The sequence below is a fragment of the Hippichthys cyanospilos genome, chromosome 10, assembly GCF_059441005.1.
Source record: "Hippichthys cyanospilos isolate Australia breed blue-spotted pipefish chromosome 10, RoL_Hcya_1.0, whole genome shotgun sequence".
NCBI lineage: Eukaryota > Metazoa > Chordata > Actinopteri > Syngnathiformes > Syngnathidae > Hippichthys > Hippichthys cyanospilos.
In genome coordinates, this window is record NC_142378.1 from 185,306 (window position 1) to 207,050 (window position 21,745).

Here is a 21,745-nt window from a genome sequence, read left to right on the forward strand (position 1 = left end):
GCATTTATTGCATTTATGAGTTACACGAGTGAACGTAAACTTAAAAACGAGGACAAAAAGTAGGCATTGGCCTTTTGGGCAATGATCGCTGTAGATGTGGTCCTTGGTTTACGACGAAGTAACCGACGTGCGGCAACATAAATCAGAATTCTATATACAACTTCTTAGATTCTCTTAACCCCGTATAAGGACACAATAAGTCTTTATACTCATAACAGCCTACATAGATAGAACAATGAAAAAAGAAGCCAACAATTAGTACAGATCTTTGCGTGCTGTTTTAACTTGAAAACATTTTGTTCACTCTAAGTTCATGCCTCCAGCCGCAGTGTCGCTGCAATCCGCGTTTCTTGGGTTCGTCAAAGCATTTGTCGCGCCGGTAATATCTTATTTTTGTCTATTGTCAGAATGACCTCGACTCCCAAACTTTATGGCGAAGTTCGGTCTTCCGGCCACTGGGTGTCGTAATCACTTCCGGTCTGCTGGTTGTTGTCATGCTTCATCGTTAAAGATGGAGGACGATGTGGATGTTGACATCGAAGGAGACGACGTGGACGCTAATATTGGGTAATGTCCTTTATACGTGCGGTAAATCTTGCTTTGGCGGCTTCCATATTTCATGTACTGCATCTCACTCACGTTTCGGAACTCGCAGTTTAGTATTTTCTGTGTAAGGAGCTCTGATAATGCTGGCTTTCGCCGTGTTGTGGCTGACATTTTTTTGGGCCATTATCCAAAGTGACATGATCCAAGTGACTGAAATCACTTCTTATCCACTATTTATTGCTTTGAATATAGCTAGTTCGCTTTTTTTCAATGTTTTAGTTTGATTGAGTGCCGGTAGTTAATGTACGGCCTATTCTAAATATGTCGCACGATGCATCTTGAAAAGTATCAATAGTTTCCATACGGTGTATCGTAAGATGCATTACACCGATATGAAACACGTAACGCACCGTTTTTCTTTGTCTTGCCCCCCCGCTTTTTTCTTACTGTTCAATCTTTTCAATTTTGCGATAAATAAAAAGACAGCGGTTGCGACTATAACCAATGTATCATTTCTATTGCAGTGAGAGAGAGCCAAGAGGATTTCTTCACGAGCAGTCTGCGTGGGATGATGGGATTCTGGTAAAAAAAAAAAAATCTGTTACATTTCTCATACGTTCTGAATTCACTTTTAAATTCTGAATGTCTAATCCGATTCTGCTATCCAGCCCTGGGAGTTGGACACCTCCATCAGCAAGGAAAACCGAGAAGCCATCCGCAGAATGCTGCAGGAGGAGCAGTATCCGTTTTTCCTTACATGTCCATGAAAGCGTCACAGCTATTTATTAGCTCATAGGCAATTCTCGCTTGAGTTTTGTGAACCTAAACATCTCGTAGATATTACCTGAAAGGCCAGGCGATTCCCAATCATATTTGGCCCGGCGATGCTACCAACAAGCCCAAAGCGACGAGGTCGGTACATGTGGAAATATTGCATATTTGCGTAAAAACAATTCGATACTTTCTTTCACGTGTCTGTTTTTCTCCAGGTCTCCAGCTAAGACATCCTCATCCTCAAGCCGGTGGTCCAAACAGGAGAAAAGCTTATTTGAAGAGGGGCTGGTATGTTTTTACAAACGAAGCGTCGTCATTATCACCGTCGAATCGTCAAAGGGCAAGTATGTGCGCAGGCTCGGTTTGGACGAAGGTGGACCAAAATTTCCAAGTTGGTGGGCAGTCGCAGCGTCCTCCAGGTCAAGAACTATGCCAGACAGTATTTCAAACACGAGGTGAGCACTGCATGAGATTATGATTCCAAAAAAATAATAGTCGTACTAATAATTGGTTTTGATTCGCGATGATAAGTTTATTGATCACGCATTGCATCTAATGCCAGTAAACTGCAGAATAGTTCCTTCGAATAACATTTTAATCAGAATATTTGGTCAAAACAGATGAGCTTTAAAATAATATGAGTTCTTTGTATTCATATAAATACTTTTGAGCTCATCAATAATCAAGTTTTTTATGTAATTGTTTTGATTTTATTTCATTTTTTGATCTTGTGAAATTAAAATCTAGTGACTCTTATTACTACGTAAAATATTTATAGATAATGTATCTCCAATTTTATTTATTATGAGATGTTAAACGTTTTATTTCAAGGATGTAAATGTGCATTAGGTCACTAAAAAGGTATGTGGTGCTTTGAAAAAAATGCGGTTTATGAATAAAAAACATCCAAATGCATTTTTGGTTTCAAAACAAGCTTATAAAAGCTGTGAAAATCTATGTTTTGAGACAACATGTACACAGCCATACTTGCCAGCAGGGGGCGACATGACGCGGCATCGCCGGTAGCGAGTCTAGCTACCGTTCATCTCATTTTCTTGAAACCTGAGTCAGTCCCACAATTTCCCTGTTGATGGTCTCCCAAAAGTCCCCCGAAAGCTTTTTTTTTTTTTTGTCGTCCTTAAACTGACACAAGCCAAGCCTAAGTTTGCTTTCGCTCCGTCCGCAGGCCAGCCCGGCCCCCGGCGTCGCGGGTCCCTCGAGCGGGGCCGCCGCGCCGCCTTCTCGGCCCGGCTTTGAGACCGCGGTGCGCACGGAGAGGCCGGACGAGGACGAGGACGAGGACGAGGACGTGGACATCACGGACGAGACGGGCGGGGAGCGCCAGGCCGAGCCCGGGCCCGGGCCCGGGCCCCCGCCCTCGCCCGCGCCTTCGCTCGGCCTCTCGGAGGAGCCCGCCGAGGAACGGGCGGAGGAAGAAGAGGAAGAGGAAGCGGTCGGCGCTGACCCGCCGGAAGAAGATCATGAAGAGGCGGAGCTAAAAGCGCCGGAGCGGGAAGTGACGCTGGATGCGGGGAGCATCGGCGAGGACGAGAAGCAAGCCATCCCGGAGTTTTTCGAGGGACGGCCCTCCAAGACCCCTGAGAGATACCTGAAGATCCGCAACTACATCCTGGACCAGTGGTAAAGGCCAAAGCGGAAAAAAACGCCGCGCGGCGTCAGCGTGCCGAACGCTAACGGCGTTGGGCTGGCGTCGCAGGCTGAAGAGCAAACCCAAGTACCTGAACAAGACGTCGGTGCGGCCCGGCTTGAAGAACTGCGGTGACGTCAACTGCATCGGGAGGATCCACACCTACCTGGAGCTCGTCGGCGCCATTAACTTTAACTGTGGTGAGAATTGCCCTCCATTTCCTTCCTTCCTTCCTTCGCTGCTCCCTTCTGCCCTTCATTCGTTGCTCCCTTCTTTCCTTTCCTTCTTTCCTTCCCTCGTCAGACTTTCCCTCCTTCCTTTCTTTCCGCTTCGTTTTTATGAAAGATTTCATTCATTTATTTGCATACGATATAAGCATAATGCTTATGAGTGATTTATTATTTACCCGTTCAGTAGTGTTTATATCCGCTGCATATTTTGTACCTTTGTCACCTTACATACATTGTACGTATGTGTAATGTTTACCTGTTATTCGTTGATTCCGATTTGATCGAAATCTTTGTTTTGTATGAATTTTTGCGATTTTCACAGAACAAGCGGTGTATAGACGGCCTCGGGTGGTGGACCGCGCGAGGCAGAAAGAGGGCAAAGATGTGCAGGAGGCCTACCAGCTCGCCCGCAGGCTACAGAGTATGGTAGGGCAGCCATTTTTGGAGTCCTTCGCCAGGTCGCGGCCGCTTTCCGGCTTGCTTTTTTCAATCTCTTTTCTAAAAGATATTTTCTGCACGCACGATACGTTTTTTTTCGTATGTTTTATTTTAGAGGAATAAATGTACTGTTCGAGCGTAAAAAGAAATTGCACACGAAAAAGGTGTGACAGTCCACTAGTTAGAATCCAATATAATATAGGTGAATAAATGGACACGTGAATTTCCTGGCTGTTTGTTTGCCTGCAGCGGGCCAGGAAGCGACGCGTGCGGGACACCTTGGGAAACTGGTGTGACGCTAAAGACTTGGAGGGACAAACATATGAGGTGCGCACTACTACCTAACCCTAACCCACATTAGATGCGTGCGCCATTTTATTGCCCTACCGCACATCTCCGCCCTTGTTGTTGTTAGCATTTTAGCGGCGAGGAGCTGAGCGCGCGTAGCAAGCGACCCAAAGCCGACAAAATGTCCGGTCACTCGGGGTGAGCGCCGCACGCAACGCAGCGCAACGCAACGCCACGCCTTTCCAAACGTCATTCATTTAGGGTTTATGTTCCTCGCGGCTTCTTTTAGCTCTTCGGATCCCTTCCGGCTCATTCCGTGTCGGTGCTTTGGAGAGGATGTGCAGGTCGGTGACCAGCGCCCGCCGCCGTCTCCTTTCCCAACTGGCGGTCAAGCCTTTGTCGGCGTTTTTCATGTCTCGATTTATTTTTCTTCAGGAGCCGTTCAGAGTCATTGTGTGTGCTGAGACGCTGCTGATTATGGACATGGTAAGCAGCAAATAATAAGAAAAATAATCCGGTCCACTTGAAATGAATAAACAAAGACAATTGCACTTTTATTTGACCGGCCTGATTTAAGAAAAATGGCAATAATATCGAAAAGTTTTTTTTTTTAATTACCGGGAACCGTTGAGCCTTCCTTTATCTTTGATTTTTTTTCCAATCGGCGTTTTGCGCGTCTTTGAGCTATATTTTTCCTCCCTAAAGACTGCAGCGATCTGATCTGTTTTTTGAATTGCCGGCCAGCATGCTCACGTGTCGCGAGGCGAGGTGATCGGCCTGCTCGGAGGAACTTTCGACGAGGCGGAGAAGGCCTTGAAGGTGGGGCTACTTTGTTAAATGCGAGTGGCGCGCGTGACCTGAAGGGGGCGGCGCGCGTGCGCAGATCCGCGCGGCGGAGCCGTGCAACGGCGCGAGCACGGTGCTCCAGTGCGAGATGGACCCCCTGTCGCAGACGCGGGCCTGCGACGCCTTGGCCTCCCTGGGCTTCGGCGTGGTGGGCTGGTACCACTCGCACCCGTCCTTTAACCCCGACCCGTCCGTGCGGGACATCCGCACGCAGGACCGGTTCCAGGTGAGGCCCGAGCGAAAGGTCGGCCCGGATCTCCTCGCTTTCCCATTTCCTCGTTTACGTTTTGTCCGCAGAGTTATTTCTCCCGCGGCGGAGCTCCCTTCGTCGGGATGATCGTGAGCCCGTACGACCCGAGCAACCCTTCCCCGCATTCGCGAACCGTCTGCTTGCTGGTCAAGGAGAGCCGAGAGACGCCGCCGCCGCCGCCTCAAAGTGCGTCCGCCACAAAATGCTATTCGACTTTGACTTTATTGTGCCGAGGGCATGTTTTGGAAGATATGCCATCGTATGCGAATGAATGGAATATTATGAGCGCGAAGTTCTTTTGTGTTTCTTCCCAGAGCTTCCCTACAAATTTGACTTCCTGCCATCTCCGGACATCCCAGACTGGGATCAGACTTTAAGACGAGCCCTGTGGATTATCCGCGAGTACTCCCAAACACCAGGGTGAGAAATGGAACCGCTCCGATGACGGCACCCACGCGCTTAACTCGCCTGCTTGCGTTTACTAGTGAAGAGTGCCCCTGGTGGCGAGTAATACAGCGGTTCAAACTCCAAATCCATTCTTCGGACTCTCTTTGTTTAGGCTCATGGTCCAAAATGTACAACGATCAAACTTTGTGACGTTGGAAAGATTGTCTTTTGCTGGAGAGACGCACACCCCTTTAGGATATTTCTCACCTTTTCTTCTAGGAGCGTCCGTATGGAACGTTTTTTCCGAAGGGACTCCCACCTCACCTGCCTGGAAAAAGTAACGGCACGCACATCCGTCGACCTCGCCTTTCCCTTCTTAAAGGAGCGGTTTTACCCATCGGTTTTGCCGCGGCGCCTTCCGTCCGCCCGACCTTCAGATGCTATCGTCGATGGCCAGGTACCTGGAGCCGCTTCCCGACGAGGAGGGGGAAGCCTTCCTCGCTCAGATCCACGCTCTCTTCCTGTCCGACTTCATCGCCCGCCAGCGACGGGGGCTCGGTGAAAGCGAGCGCCGGGAAAGCCACGCGAGTAACTCGCCCCGACCCGGAGGTTCGGGAGACGTCGGCGGCAAAGAGCATCCGGACGCCGTGCTGCATCTGGGCTCTGTGTTGTCCACTGGGCATGACTATTTACTTTGAGCTAGCTGCGTGTTTGTAGATCGCTACCTTCGTTTTTACTTTGTTACCATTAGGATATACTGGCATACGTTCGATTGAGCCTTTATGGAAAAAAACGTCTAGTCTGTATTCAGTTTTTGTCCTTCGCTTTCGGGTGACCTGAGTTTCAAGTTAAAAAAAATATCGTTACTGGCAATATGTTAATCAACCGTGCTAAATGCCTTTAAAGGGCTAAGAGCAAAACCACCATTCTTTAATCAACAAATATTTGTAGTCTTTTTTTTTTTTTTGCTCTGAAAAAAGACAAATTGCTGCAGCGCACAGCAGTCGGGACCTCTGCGAAGTAAGGATATGTACGTGTAGAAGTAAAATATTGCCCCCTAGTGGTTGATGCATTCACTATAAGGAACCACACGGCGAATGTAGCTAGAATGGAAAGGAAAATATTTGAATCGTGTTTTTCATCACTTTATATTTTTAGAAAGCGTTCATTATTATACATGAAGTTGATATGCATTTTGATCAAAATGTTTTATTTTTATAAAGTAACAATAAAGTGTTGGTTTTTTTTTACAGCATTAGCTCTATTGATCTTAGCCATAACAAGACAAGGAAGCTTCTTATATACATACGCAGAAAGTTGACCCAAATCACACAACAGTTAATGGCATTTAGAAGTAAAACAGAAAACGAAAGTAGAAAAAAAAATCTGGACTCATATCAATAAAAGAATAAAATGCTTTGTTGACCTTTAATCAAAGACAACGTTAGACGTTTTTACTCCTACAATTAACTGTGTATTTTATTTAAATGTTTATTTTTAGATTCTTTTTCCTACTAATAACTTCGCTGTTGTAATCAGAACCGACTCGTATCCTTTATTTCTTTCCGGACTTTTTTTTCTGGAACGCGGGGTACACTTAATTTTTTGTCAAAAATCAACAATATTCATGACTCACGGAATAGGAAACCGCGCAGTGACAAACTGTTTTTCCGACCGGAGTTATCGCTGGAACCCTTATTTCCGGACTTGTTTCGGGTCGGACTTATTTTGCAAGTGAACCAATCTCCTAGACGGACAAAGGTGTTGCTATCGGCCCTTGCCGCGTATCACTTTAAATACATTGAAACGCTTTGGGATTAAGCGAATAAAACAGGTTTTGTGTTCAAACTCGGTTACATGCAACCTGCTTTCACAAGGGACTTGTTTGACAGTGACAGCCTGTAATACCCGCGGCTGTGTGAAAACGTCGTCCCGGTGGGTGACTTTGAGCGAAGACCTTGATGATGTTTCCTTTCTTCCGGAGGTTTCCGCCGTCTCGCCTGGCGCGACATCTCCACGGGTGCTCGGACGCCATCTCCTTCTGCTCGTTGCGAGCTTATCGCCGGCTTCCACGCGGAGCCCTTCGCCCCGGCGGACTTGTTTTGCTCCCACGCGGAACCACCGGGACGCTCGCGTCCAAAATCCCTTCCCGCCTTCAGCCCCCTTCATGCGTGGCTGAGTTTCGTACCTCGAGTCGGGTGATGGCTTTACCCGCGCCTCTCATCTGGATGCTACTCAAGCCTGTCCAAAAACTCGTGGCCATCATACTGGGCAGGTAGGAGAGCAGCACGACTAGAAAATGGCAAGTTGCCGTGTTAAATATTCAAACGAAGAAGATGAAAAGTACGCTGGTAATACAGCCATATCCTCCAATATGAGGGTGTGCAAATTATTTAAAAGGATTCATGTATTATTATCGTCCAAATAGCAAGAGTTATTTTAATGACTTGCGGTCTCCCCGCAGGAGTTTCCGGAAGTGGTGGCTGGCGCTGCCCGACGACCGGCGACAGCTCTTCCGCCGGTGGGCGTGGCAGCGGCGCTGGCGGCTGGCGGCGGCGGCGTGTCTGGTCGCCGCCGGCGCCGCCCTCCTCCTACTTACGCACCTGGACCGGTCGCCGGTGACGGGGCGCACGCGCTTGCTGGTGTTCAACAGGCAGGACTACGTCGAACTGGCAGCCTTAACCTCGGAGGCGGTGAGAGGACCCAAGGAGCTGGAAATATTTGAAATATTTTCAAACCGCATCCAACAAGCGATACATAATGCCCTAACGCCATCCGGCAAAAACCGCCTGAGCTTTCCTCTCCCGAAACGTTCTATGTATGCCAACCGCTTTGCACGCAGTACATGGAGCGCTTCGGCAAGCTGCTGCTCCCCGAAAGCGACGCTCGTCACCAAGTGGTGGAGCGGACGGTGCGGCGCCTGGCCGGCCGCAACCGGGACCTCCCCGAAATGGCCGAGGTGAACTGGAGCGTCCACGTGGTGCAGAGCGACGCCGCCAACGCCTTCGTGCTCCCGGTCGGTGAGCGCGCGTCGCGTCGCGTCGCGGCGCGGCGCGGCGCGGCGGCGAAAAAAACCCCGAGGCCGGTAGGAGCATTCGGTCTTTGTGTTTCGCCGCCTGCCGCAGGACGGCAAAGTCTTCATGTTCACGGGCATGCTGGAAGCCGTGGCGGATATCCACCAGCTCACCGTTTTGCTGGGACACGAGATGGCTCACGCTTTATTGGGACACGCTGTAAGTCGCGGCGTCGGAACGCGTCCCGCCCGGACCCGGCCCCTTCCTTTCCGTCCGTTTCGAGCGTCCGCTTGGTCCCGGCAAGAACGGAAAGTTCACGGCGTCCCGTCCGGCTGGAAGCCGCTCCCTCCCGAGAGGGTTAGGGCTCGATCCGGCCGCGCCATTATCGGTATTATACGGTTAGAATGAGAATGCCTTCATTTATTTTGGAAACAAATGAGGCCCAGTCGTAATACGATGGCGGCCATTTGAAAGGGCGTCGGCAAGCGCGCCGCGCCGTTACCCGCCGCGGTTTGGGACTTTGGAGCCGGGAGGGAGGAGGGGCGGAATTCCGATTAGCGCGCGCGTCCCGTGGCCTTCTCCTCCACCCTGACTCCACCCCCGTCTCCTCCGTGGCCGCAGGCGGAGCGGGCCAGCCTGTCCCACGCGGCCGACCTCCTGTCGGCGGTCCTGCTGGCCGCCATCTGGGCCGCGTGTCCCCGAGACGGCCCGGCGCTGCTGGCTCAGTGGGCTCAGGAGAAGCTCAAACAGGTGAGCGCCTATTCGTGCGAGTATCGGCATTGCCGCCGCTTCAAATTCTGCCCCCCCCCCCCCCCCCCCCCCGCAGTTGATGTTCGACCGTCCGTACAGCAGGAAGCTGGAAGCCGAGGCCGATCGGGTCGGCTTGCATTTGGCCGCCAAGGTAACCCCTTGACTTGACTTGCCCCCTCCGGTTTATTCCATAATGTACATGTATACAATTTTACACATGACATTAGAGAATATATGTTTTTTTTCAGTCAAAATCATTTGCAAATGGGATCGAATAAAATGCGGCGGCTATGAACCGCAAACAAACGTACACTTTTGAAATACAAATGAAATGACGCAGACTATATACGAAGTCAAAGTGGAAAAATGTAAAATAATTGCCTGAAGGGACTGCTTCCAAAATATACAAAATCACTACATATGACCTCATAATTTAGAACATTTTCGGGAATAAAATCAATGATTAAAACTTACCAATAACCAAAAATGGGAAAAATAATTTCCATCACACACACACAATTAATTATTCCACACAAGGCATTAAATTGACAAATGGCCAATCACATCTCGCCTGTTGGTTTCGTGATGTTAAGCTGAGTCGTGATTCTACTGCTGAAAATTCATAAATAGGTCGACTATTTTTATTAGTTGATAAAGGTCATTCCTATTAAATAATTGAGTAAATTACCTTCATGAAACTGGTTCAAAAATAATTAATTAAAATAAACCAACTTAACTGCGCATGTCATCTAACCGAGAAGTAAAATAATACAAATAGATATTTTCCCTTTTACAATACTAAACATGAACTATGAAACTAAAGTACTGTAACATCTTGCTGCAATTTCAATGTTTGCCACTAGGGTTCACTGTTGCCACACTAAAGAAACTCGGTGTCTCACAGGTCCAATTTATGTAGCCAGTGATTTGAAACGATGAAAAAATAATTGAGGACTGCATAGCAACATTTGGCGTGCGTGCGTGCGTGCGTGTTCAGGCTTGTGCGGACGTGCGCGCGGGCCCCGTCTTCTGGCAGCAGATGCAACTCTGGGAGCAACTGAAAGGAGGGGCCGGAGGGGCCGGAGGGGCCGGAGGGGCCGGCCTGCCCGAGTGGATGTCCACGCATCCGTCGCACCAGAACCGCATGGCGCAGCTGGAGCGCCTCGTGCCACAAGTACACGCGCGCACACACACACACACACAATGAATTTTTGTACAGTAAGAGACCAAGAGACGGGCCGGGGCCGCCGCATTTTAGAAGGTTTTCAAGGAGCTAATGAAGCGTCTGGAGAGATGTGCGATTCCCGCCGCAGGCTCGAGAGGGGAGGAAAGATGGCAGGGGCGCATCGGGTTCCTTTTTCCATTTCCCTCCTTCCCAACCCGAAAAAACCCCCCGAATCCGCCGTATCTGCTTAAGTTTACATCCTTGAGGCGAGCGAGCCGCAATCGGACGTGCCTGCGGGCCGGACCCGAGCTCTTCCGGAAGCGTCGGCACCCGCGGCCATCCTTTTCACGCGCGGTTCAACCCGAGACGGCTTCGACCCGGGGTCGGCCGAACGAGCGTTTGCGCTGGCCGACGCGGCTACGCGGCCTTCCTTCCGCGCGGTCACGTCGGTCCGCCGCCCGTTTGTTTGCGTAGGCGCTGGAGTTGAGGGAGAGCTGCGCGTGTCCCGCCCTGCCGCCTACGGACCCCCGCGCCGTCTTCTCTCAGAGCGTGCGCGCGCTGCTGGAGGGCGCCGAGGCGGTCGGGCGACGGGCGCCTCAACCGGGTTCGAGCGGGTCGGCGGCACCCGCGGCTCCGCTCGCCCGGTCGCCGGCGGCTTTTTCGGCCCGCGCGAGTCGGGGGGATGAGAGCGCGACGGATGGAGCCGGAGCGCCGCCTGCGCCTACGCCGCCAGAACGGTACCGACGGGGGAGGGGCGAGTACCCATAGCAAGTAGCGACATCGGGCCGACGACTTGTCTCGTTTCAAGGAATCCGTCTTGGCCGCGGTAGAGCTGTTCCGCGATGGCCGTTTGTGTCCGCGGACGCCTGCGTTTCGCCGCGGCGAGGCAGCGGAGGAAATGACGTCCCGTCCGATCGCGCTTGTAAAGGTGAGGACGCTAAGACAGATAAGAAGGCCGGGTCTTAGGAGGACAGGTCTTTTTTTGGAATTGTCATTCTTTGTTCTGTTTTGAAGGAAACGTGTGTAAGAAAAGAATGAGTTTATCGTATCATTCTGCGGTCGATTGCCCAAATGCGAGCGAATACGCTCCTGAGTACCTGGCCTCGGTACCTGCGCTATTCGAGGCCGGGCCGGACAAAATATTTGTATCCGCTCGGATGAGGTTTTTATTCCTGAAAATGGACATCTTATTCCAGAAGAAAGTTGGAATGAACTTTTTCAGAAGGCGGAAAGAAGTACGGGATCGGCCGACGTGACCGCCGGCGGCAAAGGATGCGGCCGTTTTCTTTCTTTCTTTCTTTCTTTCGACCGCCGGGTTCTAAAATGTTGTTTTGCCAACGAACGAGATCAAATATGCATGCGCTGTATATATCAAACTATTTGGCAATTGCCAAGGCACCATAAAAAAGCTAAGCCCTTGCCAGCCCAGGCCCAGCGACAACATTTTTTCTTTTTGAGGCCGGCTGCACATGTACATGAAAACGGCAGGGGCCCCGGAATCGAACCCCGTGGAACACCGTTCTTTTGCCCTCTTTTTTTCTTTCTTCCTTTTCTCTTCGGGCTCCTCCGTTGGAGGAGAAAATTTGTACGGTATTACCAATTTGTGGAATAAATATAATGTTAGGAAAACAGTGTTGTGTGGGTGAGTTTTTTGGATGAAACAAAACATTGCAAAACAATTACTAATGAAAAATATCAGCTGGAGCTGCAAAAACTTTGTTCCCGTACGGCCGTGTTTGGTCTTGCGATATGTTTTTACTTGAGTTTGTTTATTTCGGTGTTATTTGACCTATGTCATCATTTTTTACTCCTTACGATTTCTTTTGTTTGTGTCAGTTTTGTTTTGCATATGGTCTTTTGTACTGTTTTTGCTCTTTCTGTTTTTCTGTTATTTGTACTTCAAGTCCACTGCGGTTTTCCACTTGTTGAGTTTTGCACGCCATTCTAAAACGGCAAGAGGAAGCGCCTGCCTGCCGCAGGTGCCGCGGACGCAAAGCCAGTTGCCGGCCGGGCGGATTTCGTGGCCAGGAATAGCCGAGAGAAAAGCGGCGAAGCGCGGTGAAACGAAAGAGCCTTCGTCTTACGGCGGGCTGCCGTCATTTCCGTCGAAATCAAACATTGGATTTTGGAAAGGAGGAAAAAAGCAAAGCAGAAAGTCTGCGCTTGTTACTCCCATCTTGTCTTTTTTCTTTCCAGACGCCCACGCGGGACGGATGAGACGGGAGCGGTGGCAGCTATTTTCAGGTGAATGTGAAAGTGTGCGCGTGGGCGTCGCCCGTCGCATCCCATCACGCGCGTCGCATCCCGTCGTGCGCTCTGGATGCACTTTGACCTCTGCGATCGTTTCAGGCCATGACGCGTGTTTATGCGGGCTAAAAGTTGCCACACGGTGCAGCATGTACTGTGGGGTTTTTTTGGTAAACTGGACCTTTGGTGTCTTGAGCTACGACTGTATACATAATATTGACGTACCGTCGCTCCGTTTTTCCGAACGCGTCATTTTTCGTCAGATTTTTCGTCAAAGATTTTTCGTCCAAGATTTTTCGTGGGTCGTTTCCTATGTGAGTTTTTCCTAAACTGGAACTTTTGTACCTTGAGGTACATAATATTGACTCGGATTGCATACTGTTGCTCCGTTTTTACGAATACCGTACAGAATGTATGGTCAAAAGATTTTTCCTACGTCGTTTCCTGTACTGCGTCGAGTTTTTCGTCAACCGGAACCGTCGTATCTCGAGGTACTATTGTACGCGATGTTAACCGGGATGGCGTACCGTTGCTGTTTTGACTCATTTTTTTCGTCCACCGGAACTTTCGTATCCGGGGGGCCGCCGTACGCGATACCGACTCGGATCGCGTACTGTTGCTGTTTTTCCCGATGCGTAGTTGAAAAAATGCCAGTGGCTGCAAAAGAAGACAAAAGCCAAGGTACGCGGGAGGCAGTAAAAAAACCCAAAACGCCGATTACCGCCGCTTAGCGTTATCGCGTCGGCGTCAATGCGAGCGAACGCGCTTACGAGCTACTTAGCGGGAAGGGATGAAGGATTAAGCCGCGGCATACGTTGGTTGGAATGCGTTTGCGCAATAATCCGGGTTTGGGCTCACCCCTTCACCTTTAGTTTTCTTATTTGATGCGTTCACGTGAATAAGGGAGTGTGTATTTGCGCACTTGTTAAGAGGTGAGCATCGGGACGCCTGGGCTTGAATGCGTGCGCGTCGGAAGTCGCGCGTGTCGTCTGTTGGAGCCGCGTGAGCGAGCGACTACTTTAGTGCGTTTGCACACTTGCGAACGAGCCAACTTGGGGACGTCGGCGGCGCGGGATGACAGTCGCCGCTTCCCCTTATAGACCCGCGCGTGCCAAGTGGGTTTCCCATTTCCCACATTGTTCGTGGTCGGCGGTGCTCCTGCTCTCTCCCGGCGGACTCCAGCCGAATAATCGAGGGGCGCCGAGGCGGAGGAATGAGCTAGCTTCTGCTTTGCTAACCGGACGCGCAAGTGTGCGCGTGTACTTTGGTTGCACGGGTGGCCTGATGACTCGGTGGCGGTCCGTTGGCGCGCCCTTTTCACGGCAGAGAATTCTTCTCTTTAGGGGGGTCGGTGGAATGGATGACGCTATTTCAGCGCTTTTCTAATAGTGGGGCGGGGCGGGGCGGGACGCAAGGTGATACCTGGGGGGTGCGGATGAGCCGAGGGAATAGGACCGTGCCTTTGCTGTTAAATAAGAATCGAAGTTCCAGGCGCTTTGATGCACTTTATTTTTTTCACTTTTAGACTAAGCTGTACAAACGCTGTAAAAAAAATAATTTACTTTTTCTTTTGTTAATGTTAAAAAGGATACACGTTTACAGGATACTTTTTATGGATAATAATCTTATTTATAGTCAGCGTGAGTGGGGGGGGTGCGTTATGTTTTCTCTTTCCTGGGGGGGGCTTTGCAAAATATAATTGAGAAGCACTGTGTTATTTGCATGCCAAAAGCACCTCGACTTACAAAAAAACTCACAAAATGACTCCTGGAATGAAATCATTTCATAAGTAGAACTGTCATTGAAAATAATTGCTCGGAGGACAATTGTTTTCCCTCTTACTTGAATCACATTTTTCTTAAGTACCATTCCTCTTACTTGAGTATCATTTTTGGCTAGCCTACCAGCTACGGTTAAATACAGGTCCCCACGAGGGCAATTTTTGAAAATCCTCACACACACACGCACAATCCAAAAACAATACAGTACAGCCTCACGCTCGCCGATAAAGAGCCCTTTTTTTTTTTTCTGATTTTGGCAGAAGCTTTTCCTCTGTGCCCGGGCCTCATTAACGCCTCCGGTGTGTGTGTGTGTGTGTGTGTGTGTGTGCGCGCGCGTGTGTGTGCGCGCGCGCGAGAGAGCGAGGGAGGAGTAAAGCCTGAGTTTCTTATCGACAACAACAGGCCTGTGCGGCACGCACACACAGTGTTCCAAAGCGTGCGAATGGGTCGCCGGCCGTCGATATTCCCCAAGCGGTACGGCGACAGACAGACAGACGCTTTTGGGGTACGCCTCCAGTGCGTGCGCATATGAAGAGGTCAATGCGGTTGTCAAGACAACAGGGATACTTCCGCAACGCTTGTATTTCAATAGCGGCCCAGCTTAGGGGCTAATTGCGCTTTCCGTGAGGGCCTTTCTGCTGATTCAAAATACAAGACGGGGTCAAGTGGCTGTTAATTGCGCACCGAGTGCTTATTTGCTCTTTTAAGCGTGACACCCGTGTCAATTGTTTGCAAGGGCGCGTGCAATTATGACGCTGTTGTGTTATTTTGCCCACTTACGTTGCCTTACCCTTTGGGTTACCCCCCCCCCCCGTTTGACTTTGTTGTCTGCGTTCGTTAGATAATAGAAAAATAGACGATAAATGAGATTTATCACCGCCCAGCAAAGAAAGCCACGCGCAAAAAAGATGTCATTAGATTAAAACAATACTCTCACTGATGATTAGACTAACGCAGATGCAAAAATGTCATGCACGTATGATTGAATGAGTTTGACTTGAATACTATTCAATTATATATTTCAATGAATTTCAAACATGTCTAAAATGGATGGGTGAGTACTGAAAGTATCAGTATCGGGCTGATACCTGGCTTTATTTTTTTGGTGTTACTCAGAACGACAAAAAAAAAATCGCCATTGATTTCATGCACTTGGAAGGAAAAAGTAACACACGTATTAGTGGTATTGGTACTTGGTATCAGTATCTGCTACTACCGGTAATCGATAAAAAAAAAAAATGATATCGAACATCCCAATATGACATCATTACAAAATAAGCATGAATCATTGCAAGCAGGAATACACCGGATATGAAAAATGCATCAAAACAAACAATATTCCTGGATGCAATCATACAATAATCATAACAAAATAACGACATAAAATCGAAAGTAGGATAAAGATCGTGGTCATCGCCATTTTTTGTGTACCATTCGTCAAGATATTTTGGTCTAAAACGCATTAATATCGAATGCGATTCCACTATCATCCGCTAGATGGTGACGGTTATCTCATTTGAGACTGTGAGGAAGAACTCAAGAGGACGTAGTTCAGCACAGCTCATTTTTTCTTTGAAAATGATTGAATGCCATCTGTTGCAGTCCTGTTGTTTATGGCGAGATGTTAAGTCCGTTACTTGGGGGGGGGGGGGGGGGGTGTTTTCGTGCGCGTGCGCAGTTTTTGGCCACCGGCTGTCCGTCCACTCAATATGACATATGAATATTGCACAAGCCATTCTCTCCTCCCGCGCCCCGCTCAATTATTCATACGAGGCTCCGGGTTGGCGCAACTTTTTTTTTTTTTTCTTGCGCTTCAGGCTCCCTTACAAATAAGTAAGCAAAAAGCGATCAACAAAAGGTATGCGCGGAAAAGCTGGCAGAATGCGATGAATGCCGCCAGTTCATTTCTTTCTTTCTGAATCTTCAAAGTTTCTTCGGAATTATTTCTTGGTCCGGTTAGTTGTATTGCGCGAGGAGGCAACTGTCACGAGTTACGGAAGTCGGATAGCTTCATGCTAACATATATTGCCGAGCGCTACTGAGAGGCTAACGCACTTAGCGTCACTGGAAAAGTTGCGCTCACCCTCGATGGATATGTGAACAGAAATGCTCCTATATTCTCCATCCTCAAATGACAGTTTATTGAGTTCCTTGTGAAACGTTTCATCTTACGTCAACGCGCACGTATTCAATGGTTTACGTTCTCTATGAAATGCTTCCTCTGTCATTTTCAATGATACTGAAAAATGCTTTTTGTCCTATGAAAAAGAACACGTTTCAATTTTTTTTGCTTGACGTTTTTTGTGGGGCTGCAATTGAGGTTTTTCCTCATTCATTTCTTTTGGGAAAAGATGAAGATGTGCGATGCTTGTATACGAAAATATTGATGTTTTTGTTGTTGTAGTCACGATAAACGGTTTGGCCAATTGGTTAATAAACTTTCTGTCGAACACATGATGTAAATGGTTCACATGACTAATATTTTCGTGTTATTTAATTCAAAAATATACTCAGGGTGCGCAGTTGTTGGTTTTACCATTTATTTGATTTTCCCTACCAAATTATTATTATTATTGTTTAATCAAAGAAACGGAATACTGATTTAGATTATACGTTACCAATAATTCAATGATTGAATGTTTTGCTTTTTCGTTTAATTGTTTAAAAATCCTAAAAGGAACTAAATGAAAAGAAACGAGTTAAATGCACTGTCGCGATCCTGTTGTATTTCCTCACGTTTCCGTAGTTTTCTCGTCCGCGTGACCGATGGACGGGCGGAGCATCGAAGCCATTTTCCGGCAAGGTTCTCGAGTATTATGAACGAAAAGGTATGAAAATGATCGTGTTTATCAAGCACCCGCGGGGTTAAAACAAAAAAGAATTGAATTTGACAACACTGTTTCGGCGGATTCAATCAAATGATGACGTCGAGCCTCGCCGATGACGCCACAGCAGACGCGACACGCCTGCGATCGGTAAGTAGGTCGCTCCGTTTTTCTTCTTTCGTTCGACAAGTTTTGCGAAACGCAAAGGCCGAGGGCAAAGTAGCAGTTAACGCAGAGTGCTTCCGCAAATCACGTCTCGTATTTTGTCGCGTTTTCTGACATGTTAGCACAGATCGCGTTATACCGCGAGCTAGCTAGCTTCAATTCCACTTGACTTTAATCGAACGGTCTCATGACCTCGACGTTTGTTTCTTCTGGAAATTGTCCAAAACGTCACTTTGTCAGATGATGAGCGATGAATCCGCAGGCGGTCAAGCCATTGCCGAGAAGTCATTTGCAACGCATCGCACGGCGCCTCGCTTCTTTCCGTTCTTACCTCCCGGCCGAACGAGCTCGGCCCGAGCAACGTCGTCATCGGCGAGCTGTTCGGCGTGACGGCTTAAACGCTTTCACTTTGCGCTTCTCCCTGCCAAGCAAACTCGTCAGGTGATTAAAAGGGCACGGTGGTTGCGAAGAGCGTTCTTCCCTCGCCGCGGCTTTAGCTCGGGAGCGAAATGAAGCCCCGCCCGCCCGCGGTCGTTCGATACGTTTAGTCGACTGAGGTGGGGCCAGCGCTCCCACAATAAACGCAAGTTGGCTGTCCGATGACTCGTCATCGCGCGTTAGCGTCAAGCCCCGCTCCGCAGCTACTGTATGTGTGACTCTCACGTCTGATACGTGGACCCCCCCATCCCCCATCCCCCATCCCCCATCCCCCATCCCCCATCCCCCATCCCCCATCGCCGCCGGTGAACGGGCGACGGCGAGGTCGGCGGGAGTCAAAGTGATGGACGGTAACGCTCCTGCGCGGCGACCTTGTCAACGGGACGCTTAGCGACTCTTTTACTCGGTTTAGTTGCCACCGCCGGCACAAGGAGGCAGCGAGCGCTTCCTTTTCTCTTGAAAGCAATTAGCGTGCTGGAGGACGTCAGCCAGAAGAAAAAGTACGGAGTGCAGAGATAACTCGCGAGAGCGAGGAAGAGGCCGCGAAGGCGCAAGCAAACAACACGGACCGCCCGCCTCTTTGATTTAGGGGTGCTCTCCCCACGCGGGAGAGTCCGTCGGAAGGGTAGTCCGGGGGAGAACGAGCCGATCCGCCCTTTCTCTTCTCGGTACTCCTCGGAAAGGATTCGGCTCAAAAGATGGACTTTGTTTTTGTCATCTTGGAAATGCAAGGCGTTTGGTCACGAAAATCTGGATTTATTGGCTTGCTGGTTTGATCAGTCCACTTAAGTAGCCGCTTTTCAACAGTAAAGATGACATTCTGACTGAACGTGAGGTTCCCGATGCCCAACCGATCACCGCTCGCCTCTTGACTCACCTCTTGACCGTGTGACGTCCGCGACTTGGCGCGCGGGGCGACGCGGCTAACTCACTTCCTGAGTGCAAACCAATGAAAGAAGTCAATTTCAAACCCAGTGTATTTGGATTTTTCAATTGACAGCCGGCATGGTATATATTAGGAATCAGGTGAGAAACTCGCTGCCGTTTCACACTGGTAAATATATTATGGTGGGAAAAGCAGAGGCTTTTCGCGGGAAGCGCCGCCCCCCCGGCGGTACGATGTCGGTGCTCGGCTTGACACGTACGGAGCCGGCTTTTCGAACGGATCGGCCGAGTTTGTCGCGGCAGCCGATATCGCCGTTAAAATCGGATGAGTCGCGCGGCCCCGGTCCGGGGTGTCCCCGCCTCCTCCCCGCAGACGGCTGGCCTGGGCTGGGCTCCGGCAAGCCTATGAACTCGGCGAGGAGAAGAGGCTCTTGCAATTGTATTTCATTGCAAGCGTACAATGAAATACACTCAATTGACTGGGTGTACTTTCAACACGTACGGAAAAACAAAGTTACATTTTTTGCCCTTGCACAGGCTTTTTTGCCTTTGAATAGTTTTTTGCAAAGTGAGACGGTGCGAGCCTCGTTCAATCCGGAGCCTTCTTTATTCCCCGGAGAATGCGCCACATTTTGTATTTTTTTGGAATTCCGTCCTCTCTCCGGCGCGAAGCCTATTCAAGCGCGGACGCGCCACAACGACTTTCGGCGCGCTGACGCGATTACATGGACGCGGTGGAACGGAGCCAGAAGGGAGCGGGCCGCCTCCCCGCAAGTCAATAATAAAGGCGGCGCTCGCACCCGCCGGGAGCGCGCCGGCTCCTTCATTGATCCGCAGGTGATGCGGGGACATCGTTGTCACGTTGCTTTTCTGTCCGTATCAAAGGTCGGCGACCTTAAATTCTCCGAGGCCTTTCGGCCGCCCGCCGCACAGGGGGAAAAATATGCCGCGAGCCGCAAAATCTTCTTGACGTCTGAGTGAAGCGTTGCATTTTTTATTAAATCCGCGCAGTACGGTGCAGTTACTTTAGTCCTCTAGTCAAGTAATAATTTACCATTGTACCCTTGAACACAATCGATTAAATGGGCATTTAATTACCAAAGCAATCGATTACTTTAGTGCCTCATTGCCAAAATAATGTATTTATGCATATCTGTTAGATGGAATGAATGAATTTGATTCTTATTTTTCGTACTGGTTCGATTTCAGTGTCGGGAGTAATGCATTCCAAATGTAATAACTGTAATGCATTTCTTTTTGCTGTAACGCGGAAGTGTAAGGCATTACACGCAAAAAACCCGTAATATTTTACTTGGTACAAATTACAGTATTGTGTGTTACGATGCATCACAATGTATAGCCCCCCCCCCCCCCCCCCCCCCGCCCCCCCCAAAAAAACCCACAAAAAAACACTTATAATTTATAATGCTAATTGAAGCTTGTGATAACATGAACGCAGTTCATTTGGTTGCCTTGAGATGGCGCTGGTGTGTTCTTGATATGCAGAGAACTTTGTTCAGGTCGTTTAATTTGTACGTTTTCATTTGACATTTTCCAATCACTTCCAAGTCCAAGGAAGCAACCATATTTACGTTGACCGTGCACGTTTAAGGTCGTTCCACCGGATGAGCGTGATGACCGTCATAAGTAATAACGCACTGCGGTTTTCAAGTTACTTGCCCGTTCCACCTTAAGTCAAGCCGGCACTGTTTTCGCACGCCAACCATTCAAAAGCCAAATTTCCACAAAACGTCCCCGTCGACGGCTCGATTCCATTTGAAAAGGCGCGACGTGACCTTTTTGTGTCAAAACGAGCCATGTGAAGAGAAGCCGTCCCCTTCACGTGACCTCCGCCCATCGTCGTAATTAGCCGCTAGCTAACCTTTAATGAGAACTGGGCCCAGGCGCGGAAACGGCGCATCGAACGCGTGGCCGAAACCGCAAATGGCTCCTACGCGCGTGCCAACGGGCGGAAAGCCTTAAACGTGCGGCGCTTTAAATGTCACCTGACCGTATGGCGCGGAGGGCGCCGTCGCTAAGCGTTGTCGCCGCACGCTGACAGGAAGAAGCGCGGACAAGCGTTAAAAGGCTTATGACAATCTGCGGGCAGCTGGAATTAAACGCATTTGGCATCCGCGCCGCCGATACGCAACCATCGCAAGTTCACCCCGCCCGCCCGCCGAAAATGTCAAGCTCTTTTAAAAGAAGAATTGTGAAAGCGTTGACACCTAAGTGTTTTTATACAAATGGTTCTGGGAAACGCTTTCACAGCCATCGAGTGAAAAACCGAAGAAATCTTTCGTATTTGGAAAGTATTCTACTTTCCTCCTGCTGACGGAAATCATTCATTTGCCGTCAAAGTTGTCGAAAACAATGGAAAAAGGTTTTTTCCGTTGGTTTTTTCCTTTGCCGCCGTTGTGACCTCTGACCTCCGCAAATGAAAAAAACATTCAGATACCGCAACCTGATGACTTCCATCTTGCCGTCATACCAGAAATATGAAGAAGAGGGGCGTTTTTTTTTTTCTTTTTTTGCGGTCTCCGCCGGCGGCGCTCGGCGGGCACCCTCCCCAACCGGTTATCCGCCGGTCAATTCGCTTTCAGTCCGGTTTCTTCAATGCCGAGCGACTTTTTTTTCCCGTTATCCGACTGACGGCGGCGTACAAAGAGATCCGACGTTAAGGCGGCTTTCGGCAAACGGCGGCTCCCGTAATAAGATTTGATGACAAATGTCAGGAAAGGCTACTAGAACGCCCGCCGCCGCATTTATTGGAAGCAGGCGTGCTCCGGTTTCTATTTACCGCCAGTTTAAATGCAATTAGTTGATTGCGATCACAGCCAAAGGCAATTTGTAAGCGGGCGTGCGCGTACACTTGTGCGACGTTCTGGAATCCCCGAGGGGACTTTGGGGAACTTCGAGGGGTACTCCGCTTTTTAAATGAAACAAAATCCTTTCAAAATCATCGTCGTTTCAGGAAAATGCAAGTCGGTAAAACAGATTTTATGTTCGGTAAAAAGCCGGAGTCTCCCCCGTAATAGAAGGCTTCGACCCAACGTGCCGCCTCTCGT

The 21,745-nt window shown here is 49.2% G+C and overlaps 2 protein-coding genes across 5 annotated transcripts; both read left to right on the forward strand.

Annotated features, from left to right (window-relative positions):
• The first annotated feature begins 502 nt into the window (after positions 1-502).
• On the forward strand, positions 503-6,662 carry mysm1 (Myb-like, SWIRM and MPN domains 1). Of its 3 annotated transcripts, none has more exons than XM_088425921.1 (19): positions 503-567; positions 1,071-1,128; positions 1,215-1,285; positions 1,384-1,458; positions 1,536-1,608; positions 1,677-1,775; positions 2,507-2,961; positions 3,038-3,168; positions 3,521-3,624; positions 3,886-3,963; positions 4,052-4,122; positions 4,214-4,268; positions 4,360-4,410; positions 4,669-4,743; positions 4,808-4,996; positions 5,068-5,206; positions 5,335-5,440; positions 5,687-5,744; positions 5,845-6,662. In XM_088425921.1, exons 1-19 carry the CDS (start codon positions 512-514, stop codon positions 6,103-6,105), a joined length of 2,205 nt encoding a protein of 734 aa, XP_088282047.1. In that variant the 5' UTR covers positions 503-511; the 3' UTR covers positions 6,106-6,662. The 3 variants fall into 3 exon arrangements, with proteins under 3 accessions (XP_088282047.1, XP_088282048.1, XP_088282049.1); XM_088425922.1 differs by having other exon boundaries at positions 4,877-4,996; XM_088425923.1 differs by having other exon boundaries at positions 5,865-6,110.
• A 144-nt stretch (positions 6,663-6,806) lies between these two features.
• On the forward strand, positions 6,807-11,965 carry oma1 (OMA1 zinc metallopeptidase). 2 transcript variants are annotated; one of them, XM_088425925.1, is made up of 9 exons: positions 6,807-7,682; positions 7,872-8,100; positions 8,250-8,423; positions 8,533-8,640; positions 9,043-9,171; positions 9,248-9,322; positions 10,169-10,345; positions 10,811-11,073; positions 11,145-11,965. In XM_088425925.1, exons 1-9 carry the CDS (start codon positions 7,369-7,371, stop codon positions 11,164-11,166), a joined length of 1,491 nt encoding a protein of 496 aa, XP_088282051.1. In that variant the 5' UTR covers positions 6,807-7,368; the 3' UTR covers positions 11,167-11,965. The 2 variants fall into 2 exon arrangements, with proteins under 2 accessions (XP_088282051.1, XP_088282050.1); XM_088425924.1 differs by having other exon boundaries at positions 10,811-11,965.
• Positions 11,966-21,745: the final 9,780 nt, after the last annotated feature.

Excerpts from the sequence above, each read along its gene's own strand:
- oma1 (XM_088425924.1), top strand. The coding sequence starts at position 7,369 with ATGATGTTTCCTTTCTTCCGGAGGTTTCCGCCGTCTCGCCTGGCGCGA. Across the intron at positions 7,683-7,871 it reads GTGGCCATCATACTGGGCAG|GAGTTTCCGGAAGTGGTGGC; the intron begins GTAGGAGAGCAG and ends GTCTCCCCGCAG. Across the intron at positions 8,641-9,042 it reads ACGCTTTATTGGGACACGCT|GCGGAGCGGGCCAGCCTGTC; the intron begins GTAAGTCGCGGC and ends CCGTGGCCGCAG.
- mysm1 (XM_088425921.1), top strand. The coding sequence starts at position 512 with ATGGAGGACGATGTGGATGTTGACATCGAAGGAGACGACGTGGACGCT. Across the intron at positions 568-1,070 it reads GACGTGGACGCTAATATTGG|TGAGAGAGAGCCAAGAGGAT; the intron begins GTAATGTCCTTT and ends TTTCTATTGCAG. Across the intron at positions 1,286-1,383 it reads AGAATGCTGCAGGAGGAGCA|ATATTACCTGAAAGGCCAGG; the intron begins GTATCCGTTTTT and ends AACATCTCGTAG.